This window comes from Falco biarmicus, chromosome 6 (genome assembly GCF_023638135.1).
Source record: "Falco biarmicus isolate bFalBia1 chromosome 6, bFalBia1.pri, whole genome shotgun sequence".
NCBI lineage: Eukaryota > Metazoa > Chordata > Aves > Falconiformes > Falconidae > Falco > Falco biarmicus.
The window spans coordinates 61071970-61092230 of record NC_079293.1 but is presented as its reverse complement, the minus strand read 5'-3'; the positions used below and the strand labels follow the sequence as shown (position 1 = coordinate 61092230).

The 20261-nt window shown below is 36.1% G+C and overlaps 1 protein-coding gene across 9 annotated transcripts in view; it reads right to left on the bottom strand.

Moving 5' to 3' along the window:
* The window catches only part of FAM184A (family with sequence similarity 184 member A), an 81552-nt gene that overhangs the window by 10639 nt on the left and 50652 nt on the right, over positions 1–20261 (bottom strand). For 4 of the 9 annotated variants that reach the window (XM_056344046.1, XM_056344047.1, XM_056344043.1 and 1 more), the window contains exons 10-15: positions 8283–8495; positions 6967–7120; positions 6421–6548; positions 3927–4111; positions 3292–3438; positions 234–351 (exon numbers count right to left, since the gene is read on the bottom strand). In XM_056344046.1, the coding sequence (XP_056200021.1) occupies positions 234–351; positions 3292–3438; positions 3927–4111; positions 6421–6548; positions 6967–7120; positions 8283–8495 (945 nt within the window). The remainder of the gene's footprint in view (positions 1–233; positions 352–3291; positions 3439–3926; positions 4112–6420; positions 6549–6966; positions 7121–8282; positions 8496–20261) is intronic. The other 5 variants (XR_008822625.1, XR_008822626.1, XR_008822624.1 and 2 more) reach the window with 2 other exon arrangements.

Sequence of the window (20261 nt, the reverse complement as noted above, 5' to 3'; positions counted from 1 at the left end):
CAAGGTCATCATAAAATATTTTTTGTAATAATGCATTATGCTTGATTGTACAAAACTCTCTGTATCTAATTAGTTTTACTATTAGGAATCATTGGAACCACAGGAATAATGTGTTAAAGAATATGAATAACATGCTAGCAGGACTGGTTCTTTACATACACTTCAAACACTTTGAATTAGATTAACTTTTGTATCTGTCAAGATATTAAACCAAAAGAGCATAAAAGTCTTACAATCAGTTTCTTTATGAGTTGGTCCCGCTCTGCAATTAGGTCTTTCAGTTCTGAAATAAGTTGCAAGTCTTCTGGTCTTGATTCTCTGTTTTTATATTTTTCTTCCATTTCTTCTAAACTTTATAGGAAAGAAGAATATCCCCTTTAGCCTGATCCAGTATTAAGTGATGACTGAATAGTCACATATTTGATTAACACAAAAGAGAGCTCAGGGAGTAAAAATAGAAGATTGCTTTCTTATCACCTTGAAGTGAATTATTTCTATGTTATTATTCAGCTTTAGCCAGTTAAAAAAAATTCAACAACAACCATAACCTTTGCTCCAGTAAGTAATAATCTGGGCAAAATTCTAAAAACTTGACATCCTTCTTGTGCATGCAGTACTAGGTGTTTGAAAAAAGGCCTCTTGGAAGTCAGACTGAAAATAAGGCATTCAAAACCATAGCATGGACAAGGAGAATTACAGAAGACAGCTAAGATTGATTCTTACACAAAATATAGGGACTACATTGCATTATATTTACTATCAATGTTAAATTTTAAAAGTTGGCCGTTCACTTTCTTGATGAGCAAAACAGTATGATTTTTCTTTTTATAGATGACTACTCTGAATAAAGATGCATGCTTGTGATACTGGAGAAACTGGATAGACAGACAAGGCTGGCACCATCTTCCTCAGTTCAGGTGGAACATACTGGAACAAAGATATCCAAAACATTGAAGACTAATAGGTAACTAATTCCTCTCCACAAAAGCAACTTAGTACCATTAGAGGTGAAATAAAGGAATGAGCTGCAAAAGAAGAGCAATAACACTTGGATATTAGGTTATCTGATTAAGAGAAATGTAACAATTAATAAACTTTGAAAAAAAATAGGAGGAAATTTGAAATGCCTGGTGGGAAAGCATTAAAGGAGAGAAGTGAAATAAGCCAACTGAGGCAAGAATTATACAAGGAACTGCATAAATAGCCTTGTTTCTTCTTAAATAACAAGTTTTGAAGACAGAGCTCTTTCAAATAACTGTCTCTTTGCAACATAAATATAATGCTCACGATATTAAATGTTGTTCCAAAGGAAACTACTACTACTACTTGTCTCACATATTTAGCCCTCGTGTAGGTTCGTGAATGGAGTTTCAGAACAGATTCAGGAAATTTAATAAATGTAATGAAAAAAAGAAATGAAAAAAAAACCCCAAACCCAAATGAACCCTGAGAAAAATCTATGGATTTAAGGTGTCTAAGTCAGCTCAAACTTAATTCCACAAGACACCTGGAAGTAGACAAAAGTTCTCACTTTAGGTAACTATTTTTCCTTGAGAAGCAGCTATGGGATTTTTACTTTGAGTTGCATCTGAAAAAACAGTTCATATTAAATTATATTTATAACCTTCAAATAACCTGTGCCTGATCTGAGATTATATAATGTATTTACATAAAACATGAACATGAACAACACGACTGTTTTTATTTGCAGAAAAGGCCTTTGACTCAGCAGAACAGAAATATGCTCAGATGGCTTAATTTTTGTGTATACATTTTATGCTGGGTTAAGCTATTGTATACAGATCCCCAGAGTACAGTACATAATTACGCACAGCTGTCATTTTATTTTCAGATATTTCAGAGAACTGGTTTTTTTTCTATTTCAAAGAGATAATATATAATTTAAAGACTCTAGTTGTAGAGCCTAATTAATGATATCCACTTTCAATTACTGTAAGATAGATTCTCCATTTCATAAATGTTCACAAGGCCATGCTTTAGGTGAGGCTGAACCTGAAAACAGCTACTTAAGAAATAGCTGCATAAACCTCTTTGGTTTGTTTCATTATTATTATTTTTTTACATAGTTCCCTCTTTTGACAGCTCCTTGCTTCTGTGTAAGCAGAGATGGGTAACGCATGGAAAGCCAGGTCGGGGCACCCTGGGCAATGCGTGCTCTCTTTAGGCCAGTGGCTGCTTCCTCACAGCTCTAAGTTGAACAAGAACCAGGAGCAGAGAACCAACTAAATTCAGAAAAATTCAGGACACTGAAAAACAAACAACTGCATGGGAGAAAAAGTTTGGGTAAACAGGTTCAAAACCTATTTCTGGTGGCTGCTCATAGGCATGTTTCTCGTACAAGATAAATGCAGTACAGAGGAGGTAGTTTACACCTGATTTAATGAATGGCCAAGAGTGTGCATGTAGACAATTACAAGGGAGTGAGAATTAGAATTTTATACCCATCTTACCTGAAGACAATTTCTGAGTGCTTATTATCAAGGAAGAATTAGATGCATTTGGGCTTTATCATCCATTTTTAATTGATATTTGCTTTAAAAAGTTTTCTATCATATAGATAGAACCAATTATTTTCTGTGCTGCAAAACCAAATCCCTCAGGGACAACTTTGTGTCAGGAAGTCCTCAATGTGCTATGAAATCTCAGCCAGAAACCCTGACCAAATGGGTTACATCACACACAGAGATAGAGAATGATGTGGAAGATGGGAAAACACTGGCTAGATAGATGACACTGCTACACCACTTCTGCCCAGGGGTGGTCTAACCCCAGGTGGCATTTTGACTCAGAGAGACTCTAAGTATTCTGTTATCATAATGCTCATATAACCCATTTCAGACACTAATCTTCCTTATGTTAGCAAACGTGAAATTGTTTGTGTTGCTCATGTGCTATAATCGGACTTCTTAACAGCAAATATTGTACCATTTATAAACTTGTTGAAGAACCTGTTGTGTTCTCAGGAAAGATGTAGTAAACTTTGAAAAAAACCATTGGAAATAGTTTTCTCTAATTTTCTAAGAACTGCACAGATTTAATCTTTCCTAATTGAAATTTTTCCATCTCAAATCCCTAACAATTTATTTCACTATATTCCCCTAAAGCTTACAGAACTGTGTTGCCTAAAGAATGCAAGATTAGGCCCCATACGTGATAGAGGTTTCTGTACATCTGCATGTCTGCAATATCTGCAGCAACTTATGGACACCAGAATAAACTATTCACTCAAACGCAGCTACATACAATTTTTTTTAATGCAACAAAACTTACGAAATTTGTAAAGCTGAATTAATTTCCTTGAGCAGCTCTTGGGTCTTATTAAAATCTGCCAGCATGCTTTGTTTCTCTCTGATGTGATCTGCTGTCAAGACATCCAGCTCTTTTTCATGTTTCTTGCTTAAATCTTGCTCATGCATCCTGTTTAATTTATTTTTTGTTAAAAAAAAGAGTTATTCTAAAATCAGACTCATTTGTTCGTCATGATTTTCTGCCATGCTTCTATAGGCTTTTACACAACATCAGACAACACAGAAGGAATTACTAATTCATCAAAACCCACTGTCCTCCAATCTTCTAGCTTATTTCAGGGAAAATCGATCTCCTTTAATGCTTTGTAAAATAAAAAAAACACATAATGAATTAAAAAAACCCAACAAACAAAAACCAACACTTGAGTGGACTGTTACTAAAATATGCCAAAATGTATTTCTGAAATGCAGCTTAACTATATGGTAATATTCACTAACTTTACTAGTAACGGTCATAGCTTTTTCTAAAGATGACTACATGATATATAACATCACTTGATTAAGAGGATAAATTAAAAGCTACAAATGGTAAAATTTCTTATGTAAACCAATAAGTGAAACAATCCACATTTGAGCTTAGAGTGGAAAAATTCATACCTGATCTGTTGGTTGGATTCACTGCGTATCCTAAGAACTTCTTTCCCTTTAAACTCTAATTCCTTGGTCAATGCACTTATATTTTCATGAAGATGCAGAATCTCTTTGTCCAGTTCAGCTATATGATGGTCTCGGTGTCTCAGTTCATCTTGCAGATCTGATATTCGGCATAAAAATTCTTTCTCCTATAATATAAGTAGCAACACCAAAAAATATTTAAAACAGACTTGTATCTCAGAAGCACAATACTTGCTTTTGAAAGATAACAGCTAAGCAAATTTTTCCATTCAATAGATAATATTTTCAGGTTTTGATACTGAAAAATTATAATTAAAACTGAGGGGTTTTTGCTGTATACAAGTAAAGAAGGGTTTTTTTGCTGTATACAAGTAAAGAAGAAATCAAAACTATATAACAAACAATTTCCATTTGTGAGAAAAAATTAAAAAAAAAGAAAACTTAAAGTTTGTGTAGCTCATCATATTTTCCTTTTGCCCACACATACAACAACAACCCAGACACTGCTAAGAACCAGGAGCTGGGTATTTAGCACTTTCTACCTCTTTAACATATGATATAGAGAAACATTTTCCCCTTTATAACCCCACACAACTGGAAAAAATTGCTCAAGTTGTATGCCCTGCACCAATGAACACCGTGATTCAGAAGTCTTTCTACCTTACATTTATAGAAGGGTCGTAAATATCTCACAGCAGAACACATGCTAAATAGTTTATATAATATTTATATTGTGTCCAGTAAATCAGTAGAAGTCATCCTTTTTACGTAAGAAATTCCAATGAAATTAACATCTGGGAAACTCATCTGGAACCCATCCCAATGGTTTTGATAATGATTCTCCTCAGTTTAGAAGATGTCTGTAACAAAATCAACCTTTTTCAGAGTTTTCCATTTCTATCTATTCCACTTCTTACAGTTTAACAATAATTAATGAGCCTACAGTTTGCACAGCTAGAAAATCAGCAGATATTTCTAAGTAGTTTTATGTATAATTGTGTTTTGTTTCTTCATGCATCCAGAAAATACAAATATATCCTGTATGCAAAATTTTATAGGGCACCTTTAAGAATACTTTTAAAAATTATTATCTGCCTCTCTATAGAAAGACTATATCAAAGTTGCAAGAAAAAGTAGTGGAAAATTTAGACCCAGATATTTAAGTATTTCAAAAAGTAACAAATATAATCATCCTGCTCAGAACTCTCTGCATCTAGTTTCAGCCCTAATCCTTTGAACTGATGAGCATTCTCATCACACAGGGAAACACAATTAATTGCTTTGCCTTCAGTGCAATTAAGGTTTGTGCTTAGATCATTACACTGGGGCCAAAAGTACATGGCATTTGGGTGGATCAAACACTTGCTCTTGTAATTTAAAGGGTTTTTTTCTGACATCTTTAGGTGTCTCACTCTAGGCTTAACACAGGACTGAAACGATATCCTCCTAAATCCTGCTTTCATTCACTGCTGACAGCACCACATTCTTGCCTCTAGTGCTCAGACTTTTAAACCAGCAAGGAACAGAAAAATAAGGGCTCATCTTTGACTTTCTCTGTTTTTGTGTAAAGGCTATATGCAACTAAACCTTTTTCCTCTGTTGATACATTTCTAAAACCACCCCATATCCTTGGTGCTGGACTATCGGTATATCAATCCTGAAAAGCCTACTGTATAGGTGAATAAGGAAGCAATTGTCTGGTCATCTTATTTCCAGGAATCTGGCTTCCCTTCAGTAGAGATTAAGCTTTGAATTTTTCATTACTACTGAAAAAACCTGATTTGGTATAAAGTGAAAAATGAAAGCTAAAAGTGAACGGATCAGTTTGCTGCTGAAAGCAAAGGTAGTCCATACTGGCTTTGGGATCTGGGGGGATTGTTTATATTGGTTTTGGTTGGGTTTGTTTGTTTGTTTGTTTTGGGTTTTTTTTGTTTTGTTTTGTTTGGGTGCAATTTTTAAGAAATAGTTGCAAGCTGTTATGTCATCTTCTTTGATTTCTTTAGATGCTAATTTATTTTTTCTTATTTGGCTCCTGGAATAAAAAGATATGAAGCTACCTCTCAAGTTTGAAGCAATCATTTGGTTTTAAGCAACCATGTCTTAGCCATATGACTTAGGCTTCAGCCAGAAACAGCTTTTTCCTTGTTAAGTCCTGCTGGCAGCTGAGGACCAGTAGAATTTTGAGAGAACTGGCACTTTCCTGCCATGGCAAGCCAGCGTGCTCCCAGGTAGCTACACAATTCTGAGCAGAAACTGCCTTGATACGGGAGACTTTACTAGGCTGCAAACCAAGTTTATTGACAGAAGAAAAAGCTGAGCAAGGAAGTCTAGGTAAACTGGTAGGGATGCACTGTCTGCTAGTGCTGGCTGACTCTGGAGGATTACATGTTTGTGCCCAACAGTTCTTGCCCCCAACTAAGAGAAAATGAATACTAATTATGCAATTTTACCGTCAGTTGCCAACAATGCCTCCTACCTGTCGCCTGCCGACTTCTATGCTTCTTTCAAGCTCCATTTTGGCAGCTACCAGTTCTTGTTGATGGTTGTGCCTTAGCTGGTCAATTGCTGCTGCATGTTGATGATTTAACTCCGAGCGCAAGGAAGCTAGTTACCATGAACAAAAAGAAAAGTTAATTTTGCAAATGTTCACGTTAATTAATGGTAACAGTCCAGTTCCTGTCAGGTATTGCTGCTGACCCAACACACACTATTTACATCAGCTAAGCAACTGTCCTGTCATTCTATTCCTGTTACTTTCTAAAACATTCTCCATCATGAACCTTAGTTGCTTACTACTTCCAAAAAAACCTGAAGAGTAAGATTTTTCAAAAGTGAAGAGTTTGGGCTTACCTGTTAACATTTATACAGCTTTTAAGAGGAACAATTAGGTCAACTCTGTGACTCTGAGATACACTACACTGTTTTAATGCACAGACACATGTACATGCATCTATATGCATGTATATTAGCAGAAATAGAAATAATGTTTTTGAACCCACTTGCAAATTTGAAAATAGCATACCTAACATAGCTTTTCCTTCATCCTCCAGCTCGAATCGCAGAGTCTGAAGTTCCTGTTCCATCTCCAATTTGAAACCTTCCATGGCTTGTTTATGTGTTTCTTTCAGCGCCTGAAGTTCTTCAGAGTGCTTCTGTTGTAAACGTTCTTCTAATTCCTATGAAATTAAAATTGTCAAAATTTATTCTACATCACAGCAGGGAATTTATAAAATGTTAAATAATAAAAACCTGGCAACAAAAAGCAGGCATTGGCATACTCTAGAGATCATTAACAATGCACTAATATTGCGCTTTTTTTTTTTCCCCATGGTGTTATCCTACTGCTATATTTTTTCTTTTCAGTGGCTGATGGCTATCAAGATTACCTGTACACAAAAACCCTGTTCTGCTCACAGTTTGAAAAGTTAAAAAAACCCAAACATCTATGGATGTATTTACCATAGCAAGCAATGTAATAAGGTGTAGATCCATAGATGGGTCTAGCATGCACACAATACACATTTGGGATTTTTTGCTCCCCATTGACACTCATGTTTATTCCCTATTGAGGTGTATGAAGCATAAAGTTCCTGTTGCACATCTAGTTTAATTTTGAAGAAAAGGAATCCACCTTGTGCGCTCCAAGACCAGTCTATGATGTGAACCAAAGTACATTAAGTGGGGACAAAGGGAAAATTGATTGCAAAGTACACTCTAGGTCTGAACTTCAAAAAAAAATTAAGACACACACTCTATTAACTACCATGCACTTCAAAAATTTCAATTTTAGAGCTGGTTTAGTCAAGGTTTTTAAAAAAATATCGAGTGTCACATTGCTCTGGACATGAAAATTATCTTGCAAGTTACAGAACATAGTTTATAAAACTTTTAACACAATAAAAATATAAAATACTTTACAAAAGGAGTCCATTGACAGGAAATATCAGAAAACACATGCAAAATTAGGTTAACTATAATGGGAAATACAGAGAAACTTATTCCAAATCAAAACTATCCATAATGTTATGGATAACAATGTCAAACTACTGTAAGGAAACACATGTGTTGATAATTTTACATAAATGTACACCTATATGTAGGCATATACTGGTAGAGTATAAAGCAAGACATGAAACAACACCAGTATTGGAGATTATTTCCAATGTGTCTTGATCAGATTTAACTGGATAAAAATGTTACTGTAAGCCACCAGCTAGAAAGGAAATTTAGTAGTTATGCAGATACTGTTTTTTTACTGATTCCAACTGGCTAAAAATGGCAACTTTCTCTAAATATTTTGGAATAACAACATGAATATTCTATTCAATATGAACATGCCTTTTGTTCTTGCTCTTTTGTTTCTTCCATGTTTTGAAAGGCAAGGATATGGGCTTCCTGAAGTGACTTATGCCTTTGCTGATGCTCCTCTTCTAATTCCTGGATCTCCTGAGTCAGCCTCTGACGCTCCTGACTGAACTGGGCTTGTAGCTGTTGCAAAGAGCTCTGTGACTGGGAAAGCTGCATCTCCAGATTCTGCTTCAGTAAAGAGATCTAACCCACAACAGAAGAGCAAATATCCATTAGTCATTAATAATAACATGAGCTCTGAAAAAAAACATTCAAATGAAGAAAACACTTGAAATTTTAAAGCCAGAACATCGACTAAAAGACAGACAAGCAATGTCATCCATCTGCTGAATTTGCTGTTAATATTATATCTCAGAGATATAATAATTACATTTTAATAGTTGTATCATGGTTATCACATCTGACAGTTCACACTGCAGCACTACCTGTAACACAATATTTAATGGCCAAATAATCAAAATGTATTTCTAGGTTTTGTATAAAGATCAATGAAAATGACACTATCAAGGTCTGAAATCAAACACTTGATTGTTAAATAAACTCTTATTCAGGGGAACGTCATGTTAATTCTGTAAGGAAAAACCTGCAGTCGACAGGGGAGGACAGCCCGTGACATCCAGATTGATGGATTTTTGTATCTTTCGATATGATATTATCCTATCTCACCAGTAGTTTTCTCAGTTACAAAATAATGGTAGCATATCACTCTATATCAGAAATAAAATGTTACACTTGATGGATTCCCCCTGTACACTTTTTTTTTTGTTAGCTCAGTAGTACTATGAGGGTGATTTTTCTGCTAGTTTACAAGATCTAAGATCTACGCAATGAGTCAGAAATACTCATCTTTTAATAAAAAAAATTTGATTTTATAAATGATGCTCTTCACCCAACAAGCATTTTAAAACATTAGAGTATGGTGTACTCCTTGAAAAAAATCCATTTTCTTTTTATAATAACGTTATACTTTGCTCTTCACATCAGAGAGCATCCTTTCAGACTAAAAATACTAAACTTATATTCCCTTTAGAGCCAAACATGAGAGACCCTCCAATTCTGGAAACAAGATTTAACCAAAAGACAATTTTGCCATTTACGTGCTACGCAAAGAAAGGAAAAATATAATATCCATGTGACACAGAATTTGAATCAGCAAGGATACTTCTGAGCCTCAGAGCATTACATAAAATTGAATTATAAGTGAAAGTCTGATAGTGTCATTTGATTCAGCGTATCTTAAAATTAATTATGATAATAATGACATTGCACATCAATTTATTGATTTACAGAACATTAAACCCCACCACTTAACAAAATTTTAACAGCAGCATACCAAGGACAGCTTGCAGCATGAACATTATTGTCAAACGTAGTTTGGATTTTTTTCAGAATGGCAAGCTCAAGCAGATTTGAAAGAAAAAAGCTACGCTTAAAGGAAAATTAGCACTAGAACAAAACAAGCAAATTAATTTGAATGAAATAAGCATGGCTCGTTGCATTTCAAATTCACCAGGTCTTTGCATCTGGGCATATACACCTTCTACATATACTGTATCAACAGTCTTTTACTTCGGATACCTTTGAAACATATTAGCCACGATGGAACAAGTACCGTGAAGGCCTATACTACACCCTGTAATCTGAACTATACATGTCATGCCTTTTACTAAGTACATTAAATATAAGTATCATATACAAATTATAGAGTGTCAGACCAAAGGTTTGTCTAATCTGGTTCTGCCTCCAGAAATGGCCAGCCTGGGTCACCCAGGGAAAACGAGGCCGAGGCATAAATGTAGGGATCCGAACTCCAAAGTCTACCAGCATCCAGAAATCTTTCTTAAAACCAGAAGATGTACTTTGGGGGAAATTAATGGAAAAAATATTAAATAAATACAACCGCTATCTGAATCAACAAAAGCTTTTGGTATCCACAATGTCCCATGGCAAGTTCTGTATTTGATGTGATGACTTCTAATACTTGTAATGGAAAGGAGTCAAAAGAAGTTCCTTTTTCACATACTCTGTTCTACTCGTGTTTCTGTCGCTCTCCGTCATTTCCCTCCTTGCACTCTTTACCATACTGAACTGTTTTGGCTCAGTGAGTCACTCCTTGTGTGAAAGCTATTTCCTATCTTTCATCACATTTCTCCTCTTTTGCCCCTTTTCTACTACATCTTTTTAAGACTAGGACACCAAAACAGGAGAAGGTATTTAAAAGGAGAGTAAACTCTGGTTTTATATAGTGATTTATATGGTTTTACATGCTATGTTCTCCATCTGTCTCCTATATTCCTAATGTTTTATTTGCTTTTGTAACTTCTACTGAGCGCTAAGGTGATGTTTTCATGGAATTATATATCAGTCCCCAAACCTACTCTCTGGTTGTAACAGGTCAAGGTAAGGTTCGTCATTTTACACAAGACATTAGAATGCGTTCTTTCCTTGTGTATCACTTTGCATTTATCTACACTGAATTTCATCTGCCATTTCACTGCCAGGTCCGTTGGCTTTTTATAGCTATTCTATAATTCTTCAATCTTTGTCCCTCCCACCCAGAATAACTTTTTATAAGCTGCAAACTTTCCCACCTTACTTATTCACAACCTGCAAAAGAAAATATGTTGAACATCAGTGTAACTCCACTGATAGCCTATTTTTTATTAAGATGACATGAAAAATTGTGGTTTTGGCTTGCAGTTCAATCTGTCTCTCACTTCAGTTCCTGCTCCAAATTCTGATAATTCTCAGTATATAATTTATAAATATTTTTAGTACGGGCCAAGGGCAAAACAAATGTAATTTCTTTCTTGGAAATGGAGAAAGCATTTTAACTGAGATGGTCAAGAGAATTCTGACACCTGGCTGGAAAACCATCTCAGAAGAGATCAGGAATACCCTTCTCATGAGCAGTTCACAATTCCACCGGATGGTGGATGTGATGGATGGAGATGCCTATTTGCATCAATAGACTATACAGAAAATAAAGGACAATGAGGATTAAACGATTCTAAACAAGCAAGTTAGATTAGCCTACCCTTCTAATATTAAGATTTTTTTAATGAAAGTACATCAAATACTAAAAATCTAACAGTTCTTTTTAGAAGAGTGCATAAGTTTAAACGTTATTTTGATTATTCGGTACCTATACTGATATCCTTAAAAGCAAATTTTTTAAAACATTAGTGCCTCCCTTTGCATGTCTTTGGAGCATCACTTCTATATACTCCTTGTACTGAGGATTCAAAAGAAAACACCTCTAAACAGTATTCTCTGAACTTTCAATATGTTCACCCAAGGTTTTCAGCATTAAAAACATAGGTAAGAATTTTAAAATTAAAAAAAAAATAGAAAGGAAGAATATTTTGGCTACAACTATGACTTGCACTGCAAAACTGCAAATTATAATACAGCATCAATCTCATGCTTCATAGAAAGCTCTGCAATACACACTTGCACTGCCCAGAAGCTTGCTTGCTTTAACGACATAAAAATGCTGCTTGTACTATGACCGTGTACGTAGTGTTTGATGTCCAATGACGTATGTACATTTACACAGATGAATGGATGCAGTACACAAGCTTTTGATAAGTAGCAGCGAACGTTTTCCTCTCAGATGTTACCATGTATTCCATTTCATCGGCTAAAGCTCTGAAGCAGTACTACAGGATATGCCAATTAATTAGCACAAACATGCCCTGTTTACAAGCTGTAAGTGCAAATCACTTACATTGCTGATAGATTTATGCAAAGCTTCACCAAGACAGTGCCGCTATGAAGAAAAGATCACAGGAATAAAGGGAAACATTCAGAAATCAACTACGTAAAAGAAAAAGGGATAAGGAAGGGAGAGTAAAACATAGAGTATTAATTATAATTTGATCAGGGAAAAATAAGTTGAAAACTATCTGGAAAAAATATGAATACATTGCTTTGACTTAGTATATGAACTACTGAACACAATGGAATGATGCATTTTCCCATGTTATGTTTTGAACGTACAGAATAGCATTATATCTTCAACATAATGTTACTATATACTTCTGTATTACACAGCTCAATACCTTTGAAATCAACCGTTTTCTCTTCTTTACAGCAAACAATTTTGGGAAGAAATCATTAAGCACACCAATTTGCATTACTGTTAGGGTAGATGTTATGTAAGGACTCAATCAACAGTCAGTTGTGTCTCTGAAATATCGCAAGCATATCAAACACATAACATTAAAGAACAATTTCACTGCTAAAGGGCAGAAAACTAGTTCAGTCTGTAATGAAGACATATTTATATTAAAATACTTCCTTTATTTCTTTTTAAAAATGCGTACATAAAAGATTCCTCCTGGAAGTCTTCAGCAAAAAAATGGCTTAATATACCACTTATACTGGTGTTGATTGCTAATAGAAAGCAAAATCTAAAACCTGTTGCCAAGTAAATGTTCTATATGAAATATTATCACACAAATTATAGACATCATTCATATATATATATATATGCGCCTGTGTGTTTTTATGTATATATATATATGAATGGCGTAGATAGGCACCCACGCATATGCACAAAGTAGTCATCAGAAATGAAATGAAAGCAATTTCAAATCCAGTATGACCAGTTTCCCCTTTTGTCACAGGTCGGTTGGGGAGATGGCTTTCTCTGGGAAACAGCAGGTATTTTGACACCAGCTTAGAAGCCTACCTACAGTTGGGAACTTTCAGATCATACTTTGTCAAAATACAAAAAGAAGAAATTATTATTCATTCTCCTGAATCTACAAAAAGGCACAACATACAAATACGTTATTGTGGAATATCCATATTATCTTATTACAATTCTAAGAGTTACAAGCAATAATTTTCTATGCAAAAGCGTAACACCAGGAGGCATCACACTGCAGCAGACGAGACAACAGACAGACGCATCTAAGGGCTCTGGTTTCAACACTGGGTTTTGACAGTGCCATCCTGAACAAATCCACCTATTTTTTTCTGTGCTTCCTTTCCCATCCGTCTGGTTTGTTTAGGGGGGAAGCTGTTAAGAGCAGGAATGACCTCTTGTTAAAGAAATGTTTAGTTTCTAGAACATCTGGGACTTAATTTTGACAGACATATCTAGGCAGCACTGCAGGATAACTAAGAAATATTTAGATTTTACATCTGAAGCAGAAAGGTTAGTAATGTTCTACACTGAAAAGAAATGCCAAGTAAAAATACTTTTGGGAAGCTATGTTCTGAGGGCTACCCTATTAAAAAGGCCATTTAAGAAAGTGACAGTTGCCCCCCGCTGCTTGCAGAATAACAGATTTCTTTCACCAATAAAGCCTGCTGTCAAAATGATCTTAGAACTAAAAGTACTAAGATGGGCTAACCATTTTAATACGTGTGTTTTCATCGAATTTGAAAGTTTTCCAAAGATCTGGAAAACAAATGGAATTAAAATGAACTTTCAGTGAAGGTTCTGCACTAAGACTCTCCAGTTCAGTATTTAGATTTGTCACAGATTTCTTAGGCTACATCGCTCAAAACAATCTTTCTGCAACCCACATTTCCTGATTGTGAAATGAGAATGGTAATTATCTTGTGTAAAAAAATTACCTATTAAATGCTCAGATCTTATTAGCAAAAAGACTACACACAGGCAAAAAAGGTTATTTTCAGTCAACAACAATGGAATAAGTCCCAGTAAAGAAAACGCAATTTCTTGCTTTGAAAACACTACAAACTTGGGCAACAAAAGCTCCTACACAGAAATAATACTTAAGAGGACTTTTTAATAGCATTCAATTTATTATCAAATGAGATTTTGATCAAAACTTGTATGCTTATACAATATTCCTGCAGGGTATTTTAAAAGATTAAAACCAACTTAATTTCAAAAGCAGGTAGTAGTGAACCATCACTGAAATCAAACAGGTATTCACTACGATTAGTACAAAACCTGACCATGTTTTATTATTTTCATCCTTTATTAGATAGTAAATAATTTTCATTAAATACATACATGATAGAATAGTAAACTAGAATTACATAGGCTAGTCAATTGGTATGGGGGCTGATTCCAGCAAAATGTGTAGCAATATAATCAGATGCAGCTCCATATTGAAAAGTATGCAGGATATTCAGAGTGCAGAACTCCAAAAGAAGTCTGGTTGAAGTATTCTTAAGAAATTCCATAAAAATTCAAAACATCATCATGACTACTTCCACAGCAAGGTCCATGATTTAGGGAAAAAGTGATGAGAGCAAACAGAATGTAAATATAATTATTACTTTCTGTATTTTGATGATGGGGAGAAGTGATGAGAAAAAAGAAGAGAATATGGATTTAACTATCACTCTACTTCTACAGGTTGGAATTGTAGATTATTGTTTTGTGATATTATTGTGGTATGAGAAACCCTTCCTCAATTCTCTTTGAAATCAATCTTCACAGTTATAAGATGTACAAATGAATTTGTTTCTTGTAAGTCTAGGAACTTGAGAAAATAAATCTTTATTCAGTATATATCTATTAGCTAACCTGCTTTTACTTGATTTTGCCATTTCATTTTTCAGTAGAAGTATTGTCTTCTCCACCCTCAGCATACGCACAGCTAAGCCTCAGGTGTAAACAAGAGGACTGCACCCTGACCCAGAGGAACAGCAGAGTTTGCTGCATCCTTAGAACCCACTAATCACTGCGGGCTCCCAGCAGGACTGCAGACCTTGCATGCAATACACGGGGAAAGATTTGTATTCCAACCTGTTTCAACATCTCTCCTGGAAGAGCAGAGTTTTCAATTTAGTTGGGCCAATATGTGTTGTAGTAAAGCACAGAATTGGAGATTTGAAACTATTGAAGTTTTGGGTTTGCTTACTGTAATGAACAGCTGCTCGTGTTCCCATCACAATGACTGTCACAGCCATACTTGGTGATCAGATGGTGTCATTTTCCTCAAGAAGGAAATTCCTGCACCACTGGCTTTTTCACATTTTCATTCAGTTGCATTGCTTCCTGCAGTACATTTGCTTATTGGATGCATGGAATTTCTCTCATTTCATTGTTTCTCTTGGCTAAAAAATCACTGAATTTCAGCATCAGTCTCCATGTTGTCCAAAGACCAGTCACATAACACTTTCTCGTTGATATTTCAATGTAAAATTGTGTCAAGGTCTGACTTCGGTATACGGTTTAGTGAATTCTCAAAATATTGCTGGCAAACAGGAATTCCTGTGGAATACCTGAGATCCGTAAACAGGGGAAGGTCCAACTTTATCTGTTATATCAAAGGAGACAGAACTTGCTACACAGTCTTTGCCTCATTTTAAGAATGATCTCCAATCGATGCTGCTAACCTTTCTGAAGAAGAAAGCTATATGCATCTATCAGATGTTAGTAAAAAAACCCCTTCGTTTCAGAGATGCCTGCTGAAGCAGCTGAAGGGACTTTTGGCATAGGTCCATTTTATCCAGCTAAAAACAACAACAACCACCACCCCAACACTCTCCCTCGAGATATGTCTTTGGTTTGCAGAGAAAGACTGATTTGTCAGCAGATGTACTGTCTCTGGCTGCGCAGTGCTTACACGACAGATGACTCTGCAGAGATTTGGAAAGCAGCTGTTTCCTACTAAAACATTTTGTACTTGGCTTGAGGCTTGTGACATGCCAGGAATGGAAGAGCTACATCAAATTTTGCCCTCTCTAGCAAGAAAAAGCAGCATTTAGAGCCCCTTCCCTCTCTCTCAAACTCAGCGGTTCTCTGTTGAGGGAAATGAAGGATATGTAAGGCATTCTGAAATGTGTAACTGTCTCTGGGGTCCAATGGGCCCTGATTTCCTCCTGTTTTTGTAGCAAGCTTGGGTGAAGGTGCTGTGTTCAGGCCGGCACAAGGTGGGATACCTACCTTGTTGCTTTAAAAAGACAGAGCGCTCTCTTTTTCTAATTGTAGGAGTTTATCAAACAGCAAGGCAAAATGCCTAGGTATTCTGACACATTTTTACCCGTTTGGATTTTGGATTATATGCTTTTAATCTGACAAAAATACAGGTTCAGTGGTCGGGGGTGGGGAAAAAAGGTATAATTCACCTAGTAATTTTTAAAGTTTTTGGAATGCTACTAGAGCTTCATTTCATTTTACTTATTTGTCATAAAGCTGTCAGGATTTTAAAGATTATATATGCTCCTTCCTGGAGCACAGAGGTATCTGTCAAGAAGTGCCATTAATTTAGGATTTTATTCATCTGCTGAATCTCAAACAAATTTTGCCCCACTTATCTCTCGCTCCTCCCAGGGTCCCCTATTTTCATTGGTTTTGAACCTATGCAAAAACAACTTGATCAACTATCTTCCAGAACAAAGAGGCCAAGGGTAATGTTTCAAGATAACATTCTTGCCAGAGTCTCTCTCACACTTAAGAGAAAAACATTTACAGATAAAAGATTAAAATTTTAATTTCAGGAATAGTATTACTGTTGGATTTGGCTTAGATTTCTATTTACCAGTTTTGGAAATGTAAACTTAACACCAGATATCAAACGAAACTCTTTTCTGACTCATGCATCATTAATTAAATACTGTACTACAGACTTAATGTTTAATTCTACCTGTCAGTGGGTGAAAAGAAAAGTCTTTCAGTCTCCTCAGATTTACTAACTCAAACACTGCCAAAAAAACCCTGGTAATATTAAATTCCAATTAGAAGTTTATTATCAGATAGACAAGTTTATGATATCTTCGTATCCAAATAATTTCAAACATCAGCCTACATGTATCTTTAAATTTAATTAAGCACCACACCATGAGAGAAAAAGAAACCAAGAGATATGAAAAAATAGTACAGTATCACATTTATTTTTTGCGAGAGCAACAAACCTAACCTGTTATCATTTCTACTGTATGCCACTGCAGATACTTTGAAAACTCTGATTTGTTCTGTTGCTTTTGTTTGTCTGTATTGCTGAGTAACTCTTAATTGTGAATTGTTTTTAATGAATTTCCTCTGTTACATTCAGAATCTTTGAAACAGTAAAATAGTGACAAGAGGGGAGTGTGAGCTGAATGGGCTCACCATAACTAAAAGCTCAGAAAAAGGGAGAGTACAACTGGACATTAGGCATTTGTTTTCATGTTCGTGATTCAGACACAGCAATGACCAATGTGGATAGAACAAATGCACCAGCCAGTTTCAGGATCACATCTCTGCACAGAACAGGGAGCCCAGAGCAAGGGAGATCCTTTGTGGAGAAGTGCAGACTGTCACGAAGCAAGGGGAAGGACACTCGGCAGACAGCCCTCTGAGGGACCCCGGATTACGGGATCATTCACATGCTCATGTAGAATAGTTTTTGACTTGCTTAAAGTTTCCCCACTTGGAATAAAGGTGTATTGATTCTTCCAGATCTGTGGTGAGTGGCAGGATATATACGGACACTGGATGTAGGCAGAAACTCCCCAAGCGCCCCTGACTCCCTGGGGGGGGCGGCGGGACCTGGGGCACAGCCCCACGAAGACCACAGTTCCGAGAGCCGTAGTCACCTCCAGGAGTTTCCAAGAGCTGCAGAAAGTGGCGCTCCTTTGCAAAACCAACAAATACAGGATAAAACCTTACCCTGAACTGCATTCCAGTTGTCCTCTGCTCTTTGCTCCCTCTGTGGTATGATTTTTCTTGTCATTCTTTCAGATTTCGGCACTCTAGCTTACCGAGTGCTTTTTAAACCTGGCCCGCTAGATGGCACGGGAGCCGTGCTGATACTGCTGAATACAAGCAGGACCAGGGAACTGAGGGGGGACCTGCTTGAAGTTTACCTCCTCCTTTTGACAGGCAAGCCTTTATCAAGTGTGGTCAGGGCAGTATCAAGTGCCAGGAAGCAGATTAAAACGATTCTGTGCTGAAAGTTCATCTCCCTTCTTTCAGGAAACTGATAGAGGGTACGTGCAGGTTATTTCTTGTAGAAGTTTCCAGCATTCATTGAACAGCAAATCTTCTAAAGCAAGGATTACCCAAGCTATGGGACAGGCTAGTAATCCTTATGCTGGGACAAGAAAGTAGCGTTTCCCAATTGTGCTAACGTGGATGCACGTCAGCTCTGTGACACGCACCTCCAAGCAGGCAGGTAAGGAGGGAGCAGGACCTGCCCTCTGGGAGAAGCCTGGTCAGCAGCCGCTCACAGGCGTGCACAGGAGCTCTGTGGCTTTTCTACAACGCTCCACTTCATGAGCAAGAGTACACTCAGCGGTCAGGATTTTAAAGACTGAGCTTGACATTTTCTGAAAACCACAATTTGAATGCCATCTACATCAGAAGAAGATATTTACGTTTTGATACAAATCAGTTTCTCATGCTTACTTTGACAGTTTAAAAAGAAGCACACCATCATAGAAAAACTCTGAATAGGAAACTTCTACAATGTTTGGTGGTTGGTTGTTTTTTTTGGTTTTGTTGGGTTTTTTTGGTTTTTTTTCAAAAAAAAAAAGAGATTCTTTCCCACAGGAAAACCAAACAGCTACCAAAGTGTATGTAGTATGGTTTTATCCATTCTCACTGTACTACTTACTACTAACATTTCTACAAAGGCAGAAGAGAACATGCTTATGCTTTAAAAAAGAAAATTCCTGCTATTTCATCAATGGCTGAAGCCGCCTCAGTGGTAAAATGTTTTAAGAAAAGCATCAGAAGCCCATTACACAGCTAAGAGAAATGGAAAAGAGCTCACACGTCTGACTTCACTACATTTTTCATAAAGAAACTCACAGGGATTGATGTAGAAGTACTTAGTACAATTTACAGGAAAAAAGGAAAAGCACTTTTTTTTTATATCTTCTAGAATAATTTCTCATATCAGAGATAAGAGCTACACACTTGGTCTAGTTAATTTACCAACCACATTTAACCGGAGATGGTAAGTGATGCTTTGCAACCAGCAAGAATGCGTTTGACTATTTAATCAGCTGAATAGCATTTTCTCTCAACACAATTATTTTGCTCATAACAAAGCTGAACTGTTACAACAACAATAAACCTAACATGCATTCTATGAGCAACCACTTAGCATTACTGGTATAAAACCAAAACTATTACCTTGCTTTATGCAAGGGCTAGATCTCACCTATCAAATGTACAACAACTAGTAGAAGGCAGAAATTTAGATTAGTATAACATACTTCAAAAAAACAACAAATCAGCTTAGTACAGTTTATTAGCATAAATTTGATTGAATATTTAATTTTATTTTTAGCAATATTTTTCCAGCACCAGTCATCATTCCAAGATAGGCATGCTCTATGTTGTATTTGGCTGCAGTTTAACTATATCATATCACTTCTCTCCATTCATTGAAATCTGTTTTTTTCAATGCTTTGCTTACTTTAACGATTCCTACACATCAAGTTAGGTGCTACACCTTTTTGTAACTTGTTTTTAAGTCAAATCTGAGATGCATCAATACATATTAGAAAATTATGTACCCTTATTGATGTGATGAACATTTCATTTCTGAATTCAACCCTTCTGATAAGCATCTATACAACTAAACGGTGAAGCTCTAGACACTTACTCAACAAAAAGGGCATATGCATGCCACGTTTTCTGTCAAGTTAGGAGCTTACAAATGATTTAGCATTGTATGGTCTTGTATTATTTCGATAAATCACTGTATAGTACTGTTAGTATAGATCAGAGCAATGTTTCATGTGTAAAAATCAGAATTACACAAAGGAAATACATGTCTGTGCTCTTCCTAATTGCATGAAGAAAGACTTCATGCCTTTCAAATGAGTTTTAAATGCATCTTCCTACTAATGAAGGCTGGGGCCAGGTGTAACAGATTCACAATTTTACAGCCCTACTGCAGTATCTCAGACTGTTCTAGTTCCGTGTAGCTGAAAAGACATGTATGAACAGACATCCTTTTCATGAACTGAAATTTGAATTCTTCCCAATGCAGTAACTACATTTATATATCTATATCTCCA